The sequence below is a fragment of the Grammomys surdaster genome, unplaced genomic scaffold (assembly GCF_004785775.1).
Source record: "Grammomys surdaster isolate TR1022 unplaced genomic scaffold, NIH_TR_1.0 126176, whole genome shotgun sequence".
Classification (NCBI taxonomy): domain Eukaryota; kingdom Metazoa; phylum Chordata; class Mammalia; order Rodentia; family Muridae; genus Grammomys; species Grammomys surdaster.
This window is the reverse complement of record NW_021620983.1, coordinates 7,443,337-7,464,341: the sequence shown is the minus strand read 5'-3', so window position 1 is coordinate 7,464,341 and position 21,005 is coordinate 7,443,337. Positions and strand designations below refer to the sequence as shown.

The window sequence follows — 21,005 nt, the reverse complement described above, 5'->3', positions numbered from 1 at the left end:
AACACCAAACAGACTAGATCAAAAAAGAAATACCTCCTGTCACATAATAATCAAGACACAAAATGCACAAAACAAAGAAATAATTTTAAAAGCAGTAAGGGAAAAAGGCCAAGTAACATACAAAGGCAAACCTATCAGAATTACACCTGACTTCTCACCAGATACTATAAAAGCCAGAAGATCCTGGACAAATATCATACAGACCTTAAGAGAACATAAATGCCAGCCCAAGCTACTTTACCCAGCAAAACTCTCAATTACCATAGACGGAGAAACTAAGATATTCCATGACAAAACCCAATTTACACAGTATCTTCCCACAAATCCAGCTCTACAAAGGATAATAGCAGGAAACCTGCAATACAAGGTGGGCAATCATACCCTAGAAAGAGCAAGAAAATAACCCTTTTCCATCAAACCCAAAAGAAGATAACCACACAAACGATGTCTCCACTATTAGCAAAAATGACAGGAAGCAACAACACCCTCTCCTTAATATCTCTTAACATCAATGGACTCAATTCCCCAATAAAAAGGCATAGGCTAACGGACTGGATACGCAAACAGGACCCAGCTTTTTGCTGCTTACAGGAAACCCACCTCAGTGACAAAGACAGAGACTACCTTAGAGTAAAAGGTTGGAAAACAGTTTTTCAAGCAAATGGCCCTAAGAAACAAGTGGGAGTAGCCATTCTAATATCGAATAAAATTGACTTTCAACTTAAAGCTATCAAAAAGGATAAGGAAGGGCAATTCATACTTGTCAAAGGAGAAGTCAACCAACATGAACTCTCAATTCTGAATATCTATGCGTCAAATACAAGAGCATCGACTTTCATAAAAGAAACCTTACTAAAGCTCAAAACACACATTGCACCTCACACAATAATAGTGGGAGACTTCAACACCCCACTCTCAGCAATGGATAGATCATGGAAACAGAAACTAAGCAGAGATACAGTGAAACTAACAGAAGTTATGAACCAAATAGGCTTAACAGATATCTATAGAACATTTCACCCTAAAGCAAAAGAATATACGTTTTTCTCAGCACCTCATGGTACCTTCTCCAAAATAGACCATATAATTGGGCACAAGACAGGCCTCAACAGATATTAAAAAAATTGAAATAATTCCCTGCATCCTATCAGATCACCATGGTCTAAGGCTGGTCTTCAAAAATGACAAAGACAATGGAAAGCCCACATTCACATGGAAACTGAACAACACCCTACTCCTTGATAATCAGGTAAGGGAAGAAATAATGAAAGAAATTAAAAACTTTTTAGAATTTAATGAAAATGATGACACATCATACCAAAATCTATGGGATACAATGAAAGCAGTGCTAAGAGGAATATTCATAGCTCTAAGTGCCTACAAAAAGAAACTGGAGGGAGCATACACTAGCAGCTTGACAATGCACCTGAAAGACCTAAAACAAAAAGAAGCTAATACACCCAAGAGGAGTAGACGGCAGGAAATGATCAAACTCAGGACTCAAATCAACCAAATAGAAAGAAAAAGAACTATCCAAAGAATCAATAAAACCAGGAGCTGGTTCTTTGAGAAAATCAACAAGATAGATAAATCCTTAGCTAGACTAATCAGAGGGCAGAGAGACAGTATCCAAATAAATAAAATCAGAACTGAAAAGGGTGACATAACAACAGAAACTGAGGAAATTAAAAAAATCATCAGATCCTACTACAAAAGCCTATACTCAAAAAAATTGGAAAATTTGGATGAAATGGACAATTTTCTAGACAAATACCAGTTACCAATGTTAAATCAGGACCAGATAAACCATCTAAACAGTCCCAAAACCCCAAAAGAAATAGAAGCAGTCATTAAAAGTCTCCCTACAAAGAAAAGTCCGGGACCAGACGGTTTTAGTGCAGAATTCTATCAGACCTTCAAGGAAGACCTAATTCCAATTCTTTTCAAACTATTCCACAAAATAGAAACAGAAGGTACACTACCCAATTCATTCTACGAAGCCACAATTATGCTCATACGTAAACCACACAAAGACCCAACAAAGAAAGAGAACTTCAGGCCAATCTCCCTTATGAACATTGATGCAAAATTACTCAATAAAATTATAGCGAACCAAATCCAAGAACACATCAAAACAATTATCCATCATGATTAAGTAGGCTTTATCCCAGGAATGCAGGGTTGGTTCAATATTCGGAAATCCATCAATGTAATCCACTATATAAACAAACTCAAAGAAAAAAAACACATGATCATCTCACTAGATGCTGAGAAAGCATTTGACTAAATTCAAGACTCCTTCATGATAAAAGTCTTGGAAAGGTCAGGAATTCAAGGTCCATACCTAAACATAGTAAAAGCAATATACAGCAAACCAGTAGCCAGCATCAAACTAAATGGAGAGAAACTTGAAGCAATCCCACTAAAATCAGGGACTAGGCAAGGCTGCCCACTCTCTCCCTACTTATTTAATATAGTATTGGAAGTCCTAGCCAGAGCAATTAGGCAACACAAGGAGGTCAAAGGGATACAAATAGGAAAGGAAGAAGTCAAAATCTCACTATTTGCAGATGATATGATAGTATACTTAAGTGACCCCAAAACTTCCACCAGAGAACTCCTAAACCTGATAAACAACTTTAGCAAAGTGGCTGGATATAAAATTAACTCAAGCAAATCAGTAGCCTTCCTCTACTCAAAAGATAAACTGGCTGAGAAAGAAATTATGGAAATGACACCCTTCACAATAGTCACAGATAATATAAAATACCTTGGTGTGAACCTAACCAAGCAAGTAAAAGACCTGTATGACAAGAACTTCATGCCCCTGAAGAAAGAAATCGAAGCAGATCTCAGAAGATGGAAAGATCTCCCATGCTCATGGATTGGAAGGATTAATATAGTAAAAATGGCTATTTTGCCAAAAGTCATCTACAGATTTAATGCAATCCCCATCAAAATTCTCACTCAATTCTTCACAGAGATAGAAGAGCAATCTTAAAATTCATTTGGAATAACAAAAAACCCAGGATTGCAAAAACTACTCTCAGCAATAAGAGAACTTCTGGGGGAATCACCATCCCCGACTTCAAGCTGTACTACAAAGTCATAGTGATAAAAACTGCATGGTATTGGAACAGAGAAAGGCAGGAGGATCAATGGAAAAGAATAGAAGACCCAGAAATGAACCCCCATACCTATTGTCACTTGATCTTTGACAAAGGGGCTAAAACCATCGAGTGGAAAAAGGATAGCATTTTCAACAAATGGTGTTGGTCCAACTGGTGGTCAGCATGTAGAAGAATGCAAATTGATCCACACTTATCTCCTTGTACAAAGCTCAATTCCAAGTGGATTAAGGACCTCCACCTAAAACCAGCCACACTGAAACTAACTGAAGAGAAACTGGGGAAAAGCCTGTAACACATAGGCACAGGAAAAAAGTTCCTCAACAGAAAATCAATGGCCTGTGCTCTAAAACCAAGAATTGACAAATGGGACCTCATAAAGGTGCAAAGCTTCTGTAAAGCAAAGGACACAGTCAATAGGACAGAGCGGCAACCAACAGATTGGGAAAAGATCTTCACCAACCCTACATCCGATAAAGGGCTAATATACAAGGTATACAAAGAACTGAAGAAATTAGACTCTAGGCAATCAAAGAACCCTATTAAAAAATGGAGCACAGAGCTAAACAAAGAATTCTCAACTGAAGAAGCTCGAATGGTTGAGAAGCACCTAAAGAAGTGTTCAGCATCCCTAGTCATCAGGGAAATGCAAATAAAAACAACACTGAGATTCCACCTCACACCAGTCAGAATGGCTAAGATAAAAAACATAGGTGACAGCAGATGTTGGCAAGGATGTGGAGAAAGAGGAACACTCCTCCACTGTTGGTGGTACAACCACTATGGAAGGCAGTCTGGCGGTATCTCAGCAATTTGAACATAGTGTTACCTGAGGACCCAGCTATACCACTCCTGGGCATATAACCAAAAGATGTTTCAACATACAACAGGGACACATGCTCCACCATGTTTATAGCAGCCTTATTTATAATAGCCAGAAGTTGGAAAGAACCCAGATGCCCTTCAACAGAAGAATGGATGCAGAAAATGTGGTACATTTATACAATGGAGTACTACTCAGCTATTAAAAACAATGAGTTCACGAAATTCCTAGGCAAATAGATGGAGCTGGAAAATATCATCTTGAGTGAAGTGACCCAATCTCAAAAGAACATACATGGTATACAATCACTGATAAGTGGATATTAGCCCAAAAGCTCACAGTTTCTAAGAAACTATGTATACACCACCTAAAACTCACATAGAAGAAGGAAGACCAAAGTGTGGATGCTTTGGTCCTTTCTAGAAGGAATAACAAAAGTTTCAACCAGAGCTCCCAAAGTCTAAACCACCAGCCAGAGAGCACAAAGGGAGAGACTCATGCACCTGTATAGGGAATTGAGGGTGACCTTGTTAGACTTCAGTGAAAGTGGAGGGCCATGGTCTCCGAAAGTTTGGATCCCCTACTGTGTGGGAATTCGAGAGCAGGGAGATGGAACTGGGAGGATGTTTGGAGCACACCCTCACAAAAATTAGGAGGAGGGGGTATGGGAGAAGAGGTTTTGGGGGACAATGGGAGAGGAGATAACATTGAAAGGTAAATTTGTATAATCTCCAATTAAAAAAACCACACAGATAAAGGGTCTAAAAAAAAAAAAAGAGAGAGAGGGAGAGAGTTTACTTATTTTAAATTAATTTCAAAAGTTTCTAGGAGTTGTTAATTGGCTAAGATCCTATTTTAAACTCTCCATAAAAGAATTTAAGTCTCTGTTCAATATTCTCAAGAGAGAGGTAAACCCTAATTTTCCTCAACAATTAATTGACAAAAGAGAGGTAATCTCACAAAAAGTAGAAGAAGCTATTACTAATCAATATATTATATAGTCTGATTAGTTGTCAGCGGTGCTATAACAGTCCTTTGACAAAACATTATTAATATAGATTTATATATCCTTAAATAGGGTCTTCATGACTCTCTGAGTGTGGAGGGAGCGACTGTTGGTGTATCTGCCCTGATTTTACAAGAACTCTGAAATATTGGCTTTAAAAACAAAAGAGGGGGAATGGTACCCCCTCAGACGGAGTCCCCCTGAAATACTCTCCATCATGCCTTGTTCACTTTTATCTCTCTAAAGCTGAAAGCTCATGGCAAATCTGCTGCTGACTGCCTCTGGCACCACCAAGACCAACAAAACTTTGCTACAGATATGGGGAAGGACCCTCTTACCCTTAAAGGGAATGGTACAGACCCAGTTCCCTTATGTGGCCGAGGACTGATATGCCTGTCCAACACCCCAGAAGGCACAGCTAACCGGCTACCAGAAAGATTAATGAAAAAAAATATCTACCCCCACAAAGCCAGGCCCAACCATAAATACGATGAATAACAATTTAAATCCAGGGAAGAGAAATCTCCCTGAGAATCCCCTTCTTTTTCCTTTCCAGGTAAAAATGAATCACCCATGATGTCTGCTGTTAGAAGTTCTAATCCAGATGCTGGCCTCAGAACTTATACTACTCAGACCTTTGAAGGGCCACTGACAAGAACATCAAACAGCTAGAGATTGACATCACTAATCTAAAGAAACACCTCATTTCGCTGTCTGAAGAGACCTCCTAAAATCGCAAAGATCCTTATTGGACTTGATTTACTATAGTACAATAGAAAAGACTGTATACAGCTCTTGACTGTGTACAACCCTCAAAGAAGGAGATTGCCTTTACATAGACAAGACAGGAATGGTTTAAGGAGAGCATGAAATAGGTCAGTGAAGCCTAAGAAATATCAGAGAGAGAAAGAGATAGATGAATGCTGGTACAAGAATTGATTTAGAGCCTCTCCAAGGTTGTCAACCCTATTTCCATCTATCTTGGGACCATTATTTGGGTTCTTTTTGCTTTTTTCTGCTGGTCCCTGGGCCTCAAATAAGTGGACTAACTTTGTGATACAACTGATAAATAACTTGGTAGCAAAACCTATTGAGATACATTGTCATAAGTTAACTATGGAGGACCACGAGACTCAAGATTAGGTTGTTACTTTATACAGGGTGTTTTCAAAACCCATCTCCACCCAACCTAAAAGGGGGGACTTCTGCCCCTAGACCAAGCAGAGAGGGGCCACCCAGAACCCCCTCTGAAAGGCGATCTGAATTCTTGCTTAGGCTGCGAGGCTAAGCACTGCAAGGGAATATAAATAAAAGATAAAAATATCTCTCTGGGTTCCCTGAGGGACAAGCCTGACTGCATAGGGGTTGATGTCAAAAGTATCCCCTCTCCAGGAAAAAGACATTGGGATGGGTATGTCCCTCATGCCTCACTGGACAATGACAGGGGGACCGGAGCCATTTCAAGGTCCCTTCAATTAGTGGAGGTCAGGCCTCTATCCCCGCCTTTGCAAGATTAGAATTGCCACAGCCCTTCTATACTTAGAGAAGGCAGGAGATGTCAGGGGCAGCCCTGCTTACACACTGAAGGCCTAAAATCAGACACAGGCCTAAAATCAGCAATAGGCCTGTCATACATGTATACTAACACCAAGTCTCAGGTCTCAGTGGAAAAACATTGAAACGGATGGCTATAAGCTAATGTCAACAAGCAGCTTTTGTGGAAATTTATAAGCCTGAGTAGTCATAGACCTTGTAAATATGTAGCCTTGGCAGACAATACCAACTTAGATAATGACAAGCGAGTCATAGGCAGAGTCATAGTGACTTGTCCCCTGAACCTTCACCCAGCCGATACCCGGTTCTGAAGATATCTGTATTCCCCCTGAACACCCACACTCCAGTGTCATTCCCTTCCCCACATCCTGCCTCTCTGTGTTTATACCCCTGTGTGAATTAATTATGATTTGAGAAAAAATTAAAAAAAATTTGTATAAGCTAAAATAATAAAATATATGCCTTGAAAACAAAACAAAACAAAAAAAAGGTGAACGATGAGAACTAAAAAAAAAAAAAGGATACAAACTGAAAAATATTATTGTAAATTAGGAATATGGAAGCCCTTTTAAAAATGTATTCTTTTCCCATCAATTACACTCTTGAGTAAGAAAATCATAATATATGCAACTTGGTATTTCATTTAGGGAGTGACTCCGTGAAAGAGTTCAAGAAAAACCACAATGTAGATGACTCATGATAGAATACAAACAGTAGTACTTTATCCATCATTTACATTGCAGCCATCAAACTCAGCAAGAAAAATCACAGAAATACAAAAAAATATTTAATAGACCCTAGCCTCATTGCATCAAGAAATCATACATTTGGGCTAAAAGATTGCTCAGTGGGTAAGGCTTCTTGCCAGCAAGCTGGACAAACTACTTCAATATGTGGAACCCACATGATGTAAAGAAAATCAACTCCTGTGACTTATTTCAACATGAATGCCATGGCATTCACAGACACAGACATATTCAAGTACCCATAAAGTATTTTAAATAACCATACATTAAAATATCAGTTAACCTTGTTTTTTTTGTTTTGTTTTGTTTTGTTTTGTTTTTGTTGATGTTGTTGTTGTTGTTGCTCTTTTATGTATTTTGGGATTTTTTGTTGTTGTTTTGTTTTGTGTTTTTGTTTTCATCCCCCTCCCCTAAGTGGAAGAGTCAACATCAAAATGTAAGTTAATTTAAAAAGTGCATGAGGGATGGAAGTTAGAATGGGGATGCAGTAAACGTGAAAGCATCTTTTGAGAGGGTGTTTGCAGACTCTAACAGAAGAGTTCAGCTGCTCATCTGCCCTTCAACTAAGACTGTCCTCCTCTCGGAGGAAAATTCATCCTTATCAATTCATCCTGCAGCTTTGGAACTGAGAAACCTGGAGTAGTGAGGAAGAAAGGAGACACCACTTAGCCACATCAGATAAATCTGCCTGGCAGGTGATGGAGTGACAGAAGTTATAGACAAATGACCCTCACTTTCAAGAATAAGTCTTAAGTCTTATTCACTAGCAATACTTGATGCATTTTTCTGTCCATGAATTTATGAACTGAATCAAGGTCATAAAGCACATCTTGATTTAATGAATATTAAAAATATAACATTTTACAATTGAAAGTGAATAAAGTACATATATCTATGCTCTTCCAGTGAATTTGTATAATGAATAGAAGCAGGTAAAAGGAAGAAAGACGGGGAGGGAAAGGACAGGTTAGACTAAGGAAGAGAAGAAAGGAGAAGAGAGGAGAGAAGAGAGAAGAGGAGAGCAGAGGAGGGAAAAAGGATAGGACTATGTAAGGAGGACAAGGGGGGCTGGACACAAAGTGAATGTAGACAAGGAAATGGAAAAGCCCAGGGAAAAGCGGGAAAGAAGGGAGAAATGACAACCTTGGTTCACACTAAAAGGATAAAGTATGAGTCACATACCATGGTTAATTCAACTTTGCTTCTGAGCTCCTATTAACAGGAAAAGTGGGGTTGAACTATTTCCCATTGCTAGTGGGTGTGAAGTTAGATAGACTGGAAAAAAACCTGGTAATAATACAAAATTTTGAAAATGGCTATACAACTTTCTCAGTTTATGTGATATTTTAATATCTATCATTGCATTCATGTACCTCATCTTTAATTGCATTAATGGTTTTTGTTAAAGACAGATTAGGCTCAGAATGTCAAGGTGAAATTGACCTTTTTACACAGAGTTTCACACTCTCTCAGTTAGTTAGCTGAGCCACAGATAATGAGTACTAGGCAACTACTCTCAATTGCTAAAACAAGAAGGCTGTTCATTTAGGCTTAATAAGGGAAAAAGATAGGAAAGGACAGGAAGGAAATTTTCAGAAAACTTTAAATTACTGTTAAATTTAGCAATCCTTTCTGTAACAGTCTTGATAAACGAATCTTACTTAGAACATTGAGGTTCTTGGAACTCTGACTCCAAGGGCTTTTCTTGAGAAAAATTTAATAAATGAAAAAAATAAATCTGGATGGTATCATTTGCATGAGACAGTGGGTAAACATGCTTGCCTCAAAGGCTTATCCAGTTTCTAGAGTCCAGGAATATATGTACAAAAAATTAAAATAGAAAGCCCAATTAAGTGGTATGCATCTCTAATTCCTTCAATGGAATAAAAGGAGAAAATAGAATTGCTTACAACCTTTACATAGGTCAGCAGGAGTACACAAACAGCCCAGCAGCAGAAATACCAAGAGAGACCATGCCTCAAATAGAAGGTGAAAGGAGAGAACAGATTCCCCAACATTCTGAAATGCCGGAACTCTTGAAAGCACATAGGAGCCACAGCATGCACACATGTGCACTCACATACGCATACACCACTATGAACGAAAGAGAGAAAACTAAATGAAGGGTTACTTATTACCTCAGAAGAACCATGTACCCAGGTATGGCTGCAAGTGAGTAGATGAAACTGCCAATTACTGTTAAGATTAAAAAGTACTGAAACTTGTTAGCACACCCAGGGCCTTTATTACACAGCCCCAGGACTGCAGATGAGTTTCCTGATGACAGAATGCAGCTGCAATTTTGAAACACCTGTCAAAAAAGAAGAAAGATATTGGGCTTAAACTTTCAGTATTGTCTGCACAGCTAGTTGGATCTAAATACAGAATCTTGGGTCAATGATGGTACTCAGAGGAAGAACACTCACCTCGTTTGAATGAGGATCCAAGTTTGAGCACAAATGCCATTAAATAGGAAACACTAAATAATTAAAATGCAGACTAATTGTCCTCTTTATTTTCATCTCCTTTTTGGTATCTCAGATTATATCATTAAAATATAAAAGGTAGATTTTAAAATTTGGTATATTTTAAACATAGTGAGTAAATTTGCAAAAACTCACTTATTTTGAATTCACACATTATCTTTAACTTCTGTTTGTTTGTTTTGTTTTACTTGTACGTATGTGTGCACATGTTGTGCATATGTGTGTGTGCATACATGTGCATATATGTGTCGATGTCTGCATATTGTTGTGCCATGGCATTCATGTGAAACTCAGGAAACAGTCTATGGGATTTAGTTCTCTCTTTCTACCATGGGAAACCCAGAATATGATTCTGGTAGTAAAACTTGCTGACAAATGCCTTTACCCAGTTAGCCAATTTTCTAGCCTGTAGATGATTTTTAATAATTACATAAAAATGGCTTTGTTTGTTTTTACCTACTACTAAGTGCTAAAATATCATGTGTCTCAGAATGTTGATGGAATAGTTAGATACTTAATAATAAAAAAATTTATGTCCCCAAAGAAAAGTGTGTTTACTTAAAAAGTAAAGCTAATATTTTTTTGAATTATTATGTTTCCAAGTGGGATTATGAATGAACCACCTCTAAGTATTCTAGCATGTTTAAGGAAAGGAAATATGCTTGATTCTTTATCATGTTAAACTATCATGATGGGGGCTGGGGAGATGGGACAGTCAGTAACGTCCTGTACAAGCATGAAGATGTAAATTCACATCCCCAGCACACATGTGAAAAATGCATGAATAGAGGATGTATTTGTAACACTGATGCTCTGAAGGTGGTAACAGGTGATTCTCTGCAGGGTGGTGGACTATGAGAGGAAGTGTGGTAAAGTGGAGCTAAAGGCTTGAAGCCCCAGAGACCCTGAAGGGACAGTAGGAGCTTTGCCTATTCTCAGAACCAGGCTCCTGTCATGTAGCCACAGCCGCCTATAGATTTGTGGCCATCAGTCACATAAGGGCAATTCCCCCAAGCCCTTCAACATGTAGCTGAGACAAGCATCACATCTCAGACCAAGACAATATAGAAAAAGAAATATGAGCACAGTCAAGTAGGCTCAAAACAGAGTTCTCCATTCTAATGAGGTACCTAGAAGCCTGGATGGTGTTGCCAATAAACTTCCAGTCCCAGACATTCCTTCCTGCAAAAGGTATTTAATCTCAGGCCCACCCTGAAAAGTGGGGTATGGTTTTATGCATCCACTTTCCACCATGACAATATGCTGTTTGGAACCATGAACTGACTCTTTCATCAAGATCTGCTGTCAGGGAGCCATGGAGAAGGCCTTCGTCTACAGAGTCGCACCTTAGTCTCCTGTAGATGGCCTCTCTGTGCTCCCAGCCATAACTGCCACCAAGCTGACAACAATCTCTCTGCTGGAATAAGCTAGACAGAGATCCCCTTTCCCCCACACCCACCCCATTCCCAGGCTAGACACTGTCCCCATCCACAGGCGACGACTCCCATTCTCAGCTCTTCAGCTATTATCTGCAGTCCTTGGATGTCCAAGAGTATGAGAACCCCACAGCTCTGGCCTCATCACAGGCCCAGGGAACCCCAAGCCAGCTTCATATTTTCCACATCTCAGGCTGTGCCTTCCAACCCCTGGAGCAGCATCTTGGTGCTTTGCTCCAGCCCAGTACCCACTTCAGTGGAGGCATGTGGTAAATGCAGTCAAACTCCCTGTGTTCCATCCCACCAAATGGCTGGGCCCAATGGTGAACATGGGCCAACAACCATACAAATCCATGGGTTAACTTACCAGGTAGCTTAACAGAACCAATAAATTCTAGAACACAGATCCTGTCTCAGAAGCACAAAGTACATGGGACCTGAGAATCAAGAGGTACTTACATTCTGGCCTCCATATGCACATGCTCTTGTATACCACATACATACAACCACAATAAATAAATAATAGATAGATAGATAGATAGATAGGGGACAAAAAGTTCATGATATGAAAAGTTTTCTTGCTCAACTACAGAGCAAGTCTGAGACCATCCTGGAATTCATGAAACCCTATCTCTACAAAGGAAAAATTCTGTGCAGAGTAATTAATTAATTTTAATGTTAATTTTTTAATGTATGCCTCTGTATATGTGTTAATGCAAACAGGTTCATGCTGGTGCCTGAGAAAGTCAGAAGACTGTCAGATGGTCTGGAGCTGGAGTTTTGAGCTGCACCTTCTGTCTTCAGGGAACTAAGTATGTCCTCTGAATGAGCAGCAAGTGCTCTTGATACCTGAGCTATCTCTCCAACCCCATTTAAACTCAGATCATTTGAATAATAATTTCCGCTCTTTGAAATTACAAAATAATGGTCAGACTCTGTCAAGGTTTTATATAATCTCTACATCAAGTATGTATATACAGAGTAAATTGGGTTATTCACAAAAAATATTAATCTATTTTAAGCAAGGACTACCCTTTGCTTTTTAGCAGAGGAAGGCTTAAATCATAGCACATGTTAACTCAGGACACAAAACATCAGCCTAAACACTGAAAGGATTTTTACCATGTTGGTTCCAGTTCCAACGAACTTCTTACAGCCTGCGAGGCAGGCTGACATGTATGCTAGGCCGTTGTCTCCACACACTGGATCCCATGTGTCCGTTACGCAGTTACACCTTGCGTTGCAGTCAGCAAGGAACTTATTCTCCGCATACAGTTGGTGATGAACTCTAAAATGATTTGAAATAATGCCATGAATTCTGAAAAATCTACCCAAGCACTTTATTTTCTTCTTTTCATCTCAGCTTGTACACACAGGAGGAGAGAGAGAGAGAGAGAGAGAGAGAGAGAGAGAGAGAGAGAGAGAGAGGAGAGAGATCTGTTCCTCCAGAACAGAAACAGAAATTATTCATATATCAACCTGTGGTCTCTATACTATGATTCACATAACAACATGTGGTCCCTATACTATGATTTTAGCACACAAGTAATATGCTCCAATTGTTAGTATAAGTCCGAACTCAGTGACGTCATATCCAGGAGACAGGCAACGACTTCTACATCATTGTCAAGGCAACCGATATACACTCCCCCTCCCACAATTCACTTGGCCACCTCACCTGTACCTGGGAAAAGCTACCCCATCGCTCATCCAAATAGGTGAAACTCCCCCGACCTCACTCTCTCTTCTCTTCTTCCCCCCATCCCATCTTCTCCCGCTTGTCTCCCACCCTCTCCTGTGGAACCGGCTGGTCTGCTGTGGTCTGTTCTAAGCTGTGTGCCGAAATCTTTCAGCAATGGTCTTATGAATGCATTTTAGTTATATCAGAACCAAAACTAAAGTACCTACCCTATGGGAAAATATTCTGCTGTCAGAGTTAAATTGGAGAGGGCCAATCTCTCATTTATATGCATGAAAGGAAATAATGATAATGATGGGAAATAATAAAGAGGGCTGACTTGAACAAAATCTGAAATTTCCATTTATAAGATAGGTGGTGCGTTTAGCTCGCAAAATGGAGTGTTTGACTGGTCACAAATGCTCTTCTCAGAAAGTACCCAGCACTGACAAAGAGATTTAAGCAGGAAAATGTGGGAGTCTAGAAGCTAAATTCAAATCCTGTCCTTCAAGCACAATGTAGAGTCAGCATGACAGAAGATGGACTTAATATGTACAATTCTACTCTGGTGGTGTTGGAGCCATCTTTTGTAAACACACTAATTGCCCCAGAGTTTCAATTTGTACATCTCTAAAGTGAATGAAAAATTTTCCAACTTAAAAAATAAATAAAATTAGATGAATATATATATATATAATTATACTTGAAAACATGTAAATACTACAATTCTTAATAATGTTGAATTTTAATTTTAATCTCTCTGTCTCTTTATCACTCTCCCTCTCTTTCATGAGTGTTTGTGTTTGTGTGTGTGTGTGTGAGTGTGTGTGTGTGTGTGTGTGCAGTTTGTGTGTAGGAACGTGTTTACAACAGTGTATATGAAGTAATCAGTTGATAATCTTCCACCTTGTTAGAGACAGAGTCCCCTGTTGCTCACTGCTCAAATGCCAGATTAGCAGATCCATGAACTTTCAGGTTTCCTGCCTATGCCACTCAGCTCACAGTGGGAGACCTAGGATTACAGAAACCCTACAGCGTCTACTTTTAGATGGGTTCTGGGGATCTGAACTCAGGTTCCTCTGCATGGATCTCTATTACTGTGTTCCCCACCATTCTGAAAGGAATCTCAAGCACATGGTCTACTTCATTTTAACTGATTAGTTGATCTTACAACTGTGCCCTAAACTAAGTTTTACATTTCTCAGGCTAATATATAATATGACCAGGAAACAGGTAAAATGCAAAATCGAAGATTACAGTGTACATGTGATATACCTATACCAGTGACGTTTATAAGCATACGCATTGACTTACCATGCATTAGATTCAATTATGATAGATTTGAGCCCATTGTAGATACTTATAAAGGCTTGTAACCTGTACAGTCAACTTTAAAGCTACCTGTTTAGAGGAGTATGAGATACATGAATAATCTAGGCTACAAAGCTCTAGGTTACTTTCTTTTATTACACTTTAAAACAGACAGGGATATCACCCACCACCCATGTGCATTTGGGATAGACTTACACGCTGATAGTCCTCAGACCTTTTTAATAAGCTCACACCTTGTATGAGATGGCATAAAATTGATGAATGGAAGAAAAACATAAAATAACCATGGATCACTGCCATTAAGTCATAATAAAATTATCTGGCCATTTTACAATTTGAAGAAAGTGAACAGCAATTGTGGAAATATTTTGATCTTCATTGGGAAACAACATACCCTTTATAAGAGGCAGTTAATCCAGCAACTGGGGCATTATCACAGGTCATCATAAAGTTACAGAAATAAAGAAGATATTCAGACAAGGATAGGCAGAATGCTAGGTATGCAGCTTTCTTGACAGTAATCTTAAACTTCTTCATAATAAAGCCACCAATTAAATATCCAAGGCATATTGGAGGGAAGGAATAAACACCTATAAACACAAGAGAAATAATATTCATCAGGACATCAGAAAAATAAATGTTATCATTCTGTCTAATAAATCTTACTTAACAATTTATCTTAAATATACTGTGATTCTACCCCTATTTACTCAAATATTATATAAAATGAGGTTTACAAATGCCCATAACACCACTTTAAAACACAATTAGCATTTACTTAATTATTTGCAGGGTGTTGTAAACACCTTTATGACCGTTATACAACACACACACAATATTGAATATTTCATTTGTTTCTTTCCACTTGGTGTATTGGGAATTTGACTTTGCTTCAGGTGATTTTGAAGGTTGCTACTGAGTCTCAGTTTATCAAATGTAAAACATTTTATGCATAATTGATGTCCAGGACTTTTCCTTCCTGACTCTCTTTCCCTGTACAAAAACAAAGGAGAGAGAGAGAGAGAGAGAGAGAGAGAGAGAGAGAATATCCTGTGTAGGGAAGATTCACACAACACTAGCCCCAGGGTTAGAAGAATTTAATCATCCTTTACAGCAGCACACCACTACATTGAGTTTTATACATCTTAGGGTGAGGATTGGGATTTGTACTTTCAGGGAATTCTAGATAATGTGGCAGCCCATGAATCTCACTTTTCAAGGGTTAAGTAGGGTCCCTGGATTTAGTGTAACTAACAAGAAAAGCAGAGTGTGGCTCGCAGACTTGTCAGACAACAGGGGTCTGAGTAACTGAATTCAGAGGAATGTGGAGAGAAAGAACTGAAGCCCAGATATAGCAAGTGGGTGTAAGATATAGTGGGTTAACTCTGTATTCCTCTTTGAATTAACATATTGGTATTTGAAAACTGACAAATATGAGCTTCTCCTAAGATTCCTATAACTATGATGATTTTCATTCGGTTTGGAGAGAAATCAGAGAGGGAATTTCGTGTTTCTTTCTTCTTTTATTTTTTTCTTGGTTTTCTTGGAGATTGGAAGGAGGAAATTTACCAGACTATCCTAAGAAATTTCATTTCTTTGTATTCTCCAAGTCACATTATCTTAATGTTAAACATATTCTTGTGTGAGAGGAAGGTGCTACTAAGTAATGAACGTACATACCTATGAGGAATACTACCTCTGCAGTCGATTTTCTAAATTGCTGTTCCAGGTATTTGGGCACGAAGGTAAACATATTGATGAACGCGTTTATCTGGAGCACGCTCGTAAGGACGAAAAGCATGTAAATTGGATTGCAGAAGAGGCTCTTCATGAATGGCAAGAAATCTGAAACAAGAGAGCATACAGACTATGAAACTAACTTGGCCTTCCTTGCATTTTACGTCCAGCGTTCTCCTAAAATATCATCGATTCTTTCCTATAACACAAATATATTTGATAAATCTTTACTCCTTGGGACTAAAGTTCTATACCACTGTTTAAGTCACGATGAAGTTAGCGACACAGCAGGCTATATATCAATCAAAGCACAACTGTGAGGACAAACAAAACTATAAATGATAGGATTATGTCTCTGTCCACACTTCATTTGCTTCTCTCTCGATTCCTTCTATCATGCATTCACCAGAGAGTGATTAATCTGTTTTCTGGTGTCAGCAAGAAACCAGCTTTGATGAAGTTTCCTTTCTGACTCTGAAGGTATTACCCCTTAATATACGAATGGATAAGCTAATAGCTTATGAATGCTCCAGGAATCATACTGCAGCCCAAACAATACCAGCATCTTGCCAGCTCTTCACAGAAGGACACATATAAGAAACACCTAGTGATAATCATAAAGGTCTCAACTCAAAAGTCTCACTTTAAGTAATGCCATCAAGTTGGTGTACATCAGGAACCTTCCAAATTTGCTGTCTTTAAGAAGCTCAAAGTCAAGTTTGTAGCCTGTGTCTAGGAAATGGATTGGATCTCACTGAAGATGATTTGGCTGAAATCCACAGTTAACCATCTCTTTCCTTTTCATGTCTTCATGTCTTCTGCTTGATTTTCTAATTTTATACTATCCTTCATAAATTACCTCAAGTTTTATTTAGATAAGTGTACCAAGAATAAAAAATTTAGAAGTAGAGACAGAGCAGTTCAGTGAAAAGAAAGGGACTGTAGTGGCAAAACCCATTTTTATGAATGAGATGGTTGCAGTCAGTATTCCTGGGAGCTTTGGAACTCACCATGTTTGTTGACATCCCTGTCCTCCTAAATGAGTCCCCAAGGTTCACAGTTACTTTCTGTATGTCTTATTCTCTGCTAAGCTCTTTCCTATTTTTGAAGTTTTGGTTGATCTAATAGATCACAAAATTGTACACATGTCAACATTTGCCCTTTCTGGAGAATCTATATCATGGCTATGATTCTAAGATGCTTCAAGTCTCTGCACTAGCTCCAAGTGTGATTGGCTCCTCAGCCATTGTCTCTAATGTTTAAGGCAGATGTGACCATTCAGCACACATTGGTGTTGGGGCTTGTGAATGGTGGAGGAAATAGCAATATCATCAGTAAAATGCCCACCACAGTAGTTTGTACCAGAACAATACAGAAACCCAGGCTATAACTCAGTATTACCTTCATTTGACAGGTAAAGCACTGGCATCCCATCTTTCAACTATATATTTTCAAACTTCCAGAGCCTAAGCCATGCCCCTTGTATTACTAACTCTGATTTCTGGAGAATACTACACAATTTTGAAAATAATTCCATGTTTTAAGAATGGGCACTGCTGAACAACACTCCACTGTCCCACCATAGCTTCTCACAGAAGCATCTCTACTTTGCATTGTCAGTTAGTAACATTCCTGCTTATTTTAGGACAGTTTGTCCTAAGGGAACATGTCTCCTATAAACTCCCACACACGATCAAATATAGTGTGTTATGTCATCTATCAGCCTTGACATTAAGGATGCTTACAGCTAAACATTTTTCTTATCAAACAGTTTTTTATCTTTGCCTTTAACTTTGATTTCTGTTTTTTTTTTAACTTGAACTAATATTTTCTGTAAATTAGGAGTGCCAAAACAGAAGGGAAAATATATTTGTTGATTGAGTGTTCAGATTGACTTAACACTTCATTATTCTAATCTAAAATAAGCCAAGCTACCTTTCATATCAGTTATTTTCAAGTGGTGACTGTGGAAGACATTTAACACATCTGAGTGGGGACATTTGGTAACAAACTGTCTTAACTCACACAAGTGACAAGTGCTCACTAAACACAGACCCATCTAAACCAAATAGAGTTTAAAGTTTTCATGTTTGCCTTTTGTGATTCCAAGGTTTTCCTTTTTCTTTCTTTCTCTATATTTCTCAACTTTCTCATATATAGTCATATCCACATTATCCTGTTGTCCTTTTCTTGGGAGTGTTTTTGGAAAAAAGAAAAAGGGAATGCTCGTCAGGATATTCACTCCTGCACAGACCAAAAAGCCGATCCACCAAGCACCGACCCAGCGTGTATCTGTGGGAGTTATGGTCAGGTCATCTGTAAAGAAATGTATATATTGTATTAGCTTGAATAATTTTTTCCTTAGTAAACTGTAGAAAAATTTTACAATTCATAAATTCATCTAAACATAATCTTTGTATATCATTGTTCACCATTCACACATTTGTTATCATTCTTCTTTGTGTCTTGAACTTGTGATCATCTTTATCTGCTTCCCACGTGCTGCGATTACAGGCACCTACCACCTCACTGGGGTAATTCAGACCTTTAGAAAAAGTATCTGATCTGTTTTGTGAAGTTAAATTAAGTAAGAAGAAAAGAGTCTATAGTGGTACATGTAGTACTAGTTAACATTTATCTCAAAAGATAGAAACAAAATTTGAGACATATAAAAGAAACTAGGTTTGTCCTGATGTAGTCATGTCTTAAAACACCACAAAGGATGAGGAAGGGTCCAGAGAGACAGCTCATTGGCCAAGAATTATTTATGCTTTTGCCTGCAATTCTGATTTCAGGAGGTCTGACACCCTCAGCAGGCAACACCACAAACATACATAGGGATACATATATACATAAAAATAATAAAACAAAATACATGGTATCCAATTATTTTTTATATTTTGTGTATTCATTAAAAATTAACTATTTTGGGAAGAAGTGGGGACAGGAAAAGGATGGATGAAGTCGGAGGAGGAAAGAGGGAGAGAGATCTAGTAGAGACACCTAGAATTGGAGATCATCCTTGGGGTGAGCTAGAAGCCTAAGGCAATGAAAATTCCCAGGAATCAATGAGAGTGACCTTAGCTAAGACTCTCAGCAATGTAGAATCTGGAGTCTGAACTGGCCATCTCCTGTAGTCAGGTGAAACTTCCAATGGAGTGGTAGGGACACCAACCCACTCACAAATGCTTAGACCCACAATTTGTTCTGCCTACAAGATATGCATTGGTAACATATGGAACAGAATTTGTGGGAAAAGCCAACTAATGACTGGCCCAGGTTGAAGCTCATGCCATGAGAAGGAGCCTACCCATGACACTATGAATGATAGTTTGCTACAGTAGCAGACAGGAATCTAACATATTTGTAATATAGAGACATATCCAACAAATGATCAGAACAGATTCAGAGAGCCACAGCCAAACATTAAATGAAGCTTGGGAAATCCTGGGGAAGAGAAGGAGGAATGATTGAAAGAGCCAGAGAGGCTGATACAACAACAACAACAAAAAAAACCCTACAGAATAAACCAACCTGAGTCCATAGGTGCTCAGAGATACTGAACTGCCAACCAGTGTGCATGCATGAGACAAATCTAGGCCCTCTGCACATGTGTTAACAGTTATACAGGTTGGTCTTTATGTGGCCTCTTAAACAAGGAGCTGGGGCTGTCTCTGACTGTCTTACCTGCTTTGGATCTCTTTCTTCTAACTGAGCTCAACAGAAGAAGGCACAACTAGTCATATTGCAATTTCCTGTGCCAAGGTATATCTGTGGGAGGCCATCCCTCTTTAGAGTGGATAGAGGGGGAAGAAGATGGGGGGAGGAAGATAAGAGGGAGGAACTACAAAGAGAGAAGGTAGGGAAACCTGTGATAGAGATGTAAATAACATAATTAATAAAAAGACTAAAAATAAGGAAAAATAACTAATTTTATCTAGCATTTTGTGATGAAATATTTTCCATCAGCAAATGAGCTTTTCTGTCTGTCATGTGAAAATTTCATAAATTGATGGTCATCACATAACTGAAACACTAGTTTTGTTATCCACAGTAACTGCCTTATTAAAAAAAAAAGAAAACAGTGTAAAGTAAATTTTAAAACAAATATATGGCTGAAATGTGGTGAGAGAATGGTGGATTTTGAATCAGAATTTGAAATTCTATCCTTAGCTCTGTTCCCCTTAAGTCTGCCATCTGTAAGCAGTGCGTATGTAAATTATGATCAAGGGAGGCAGTGGTATAACATTCCTGAGCCTTTGCACACACTTTACAGACTGGACTTTATGGAAAAAAATATCTTATGGCACCTATCAATAATAAATTTGATGGCCTATGGCTTTGGTAGAAAATAGAATTTAGAATATCTGGGAGACAGGAAAGATTCTGGGATAATGTCCAGCATGGGATATTTGCCTGAGAAGATGTGACAAGATGGATGCATGTACCTAAGCATAGGTAATCAGCCAAGTAGCAGAATGTAGATTAGAATGAATGGGCTAATTTAAGTTAGGAGATGCTCAGAGAAGAGCCTGTCTATATGGCCAAGATATTTGTAAATGTATTTTGACTCTGAGTCTTTTTTTCTGGAATCATGGGACTGTGAGGAAGAACCAGACTCAATTTCTACAAATGTTGCCTAACCACATTATAGAACCAAGCTAACTTGAGATAATTTTCTGAATAGAGGGAACAGTTCTCCATGAAAGCAAAATAGCGTTAAAGTTCTGTCTTTTTAAGAAAAGAGGAAAAAAATAAGCGATGCTTTAAAACTTTTCTAAAAGAGTGACCCTACGTATAGAAAGGCTACACCTAGGGGGAATGGAGGCCTATAAGCAGCAGATAGTGAGTGGGAATGCACACAACCTTCCATGGGTTCAACAGCTCAGTTTGGATCACACAACTAAGACCTAAAGCAACAGCCCAAGCAACAGCCAGAGTGCCCCTCAGAGAGGAGCAGATGAGCAGTTGCTGAGCTCCAGGCAGAGGGTTGGGAAGGAACATAAAGGCTCCAACCCTATTCTACCATGGGCCTACTACATTCATGGAGTAGGCAGAGGCCAGAGGCTCTGGCCCAGG

General features: G+C 38.7%; 1 protein-coding gene across 4 annotated transcripts in view; it reads right to left on the bottom strand.

Annotated features, from left to right (window-relative positions):
- The window catches only part of LOC114612598 (solute carrier organic anion transporter family member 1A1), a 60,524-nt gene that overhangs the window by 8,180 nt on the left and 31,339 nt on the right, over positions 1 to 21,005 (bottom strand). For all 4 annotated transcript variants that reach the window (XM_028757565.1, XM_028757569.1, XM_028757567.1 and 1 more), the window contains 5 exons: positions 18,021 to 18,242; positions 15,870 to 16,034; positions 14,584 to 14,779; positions 12,302 to 12,467; positions 9,396 to 9,568 (listed from right to left, as the gene is read on the bottom strand). In XM_028757565.1, coding sequence (XP_028613398.1) covers positions 9,396 to 9,568; positions 12,302 to 12,467; positions 14,584 to 14,779; positions 15,870 to 16,034; positions 18,021 to 18,242 — 922 coding nt within the window. The remainder of the gene's footprint in view (positions 1 to 9,395; positions 9,569 to 12,301; positions 12,468 to 14,583; positions 14,780 to 15,869; positions 16,035 to 18,020; positions 18,243 to 21,005) is intronic.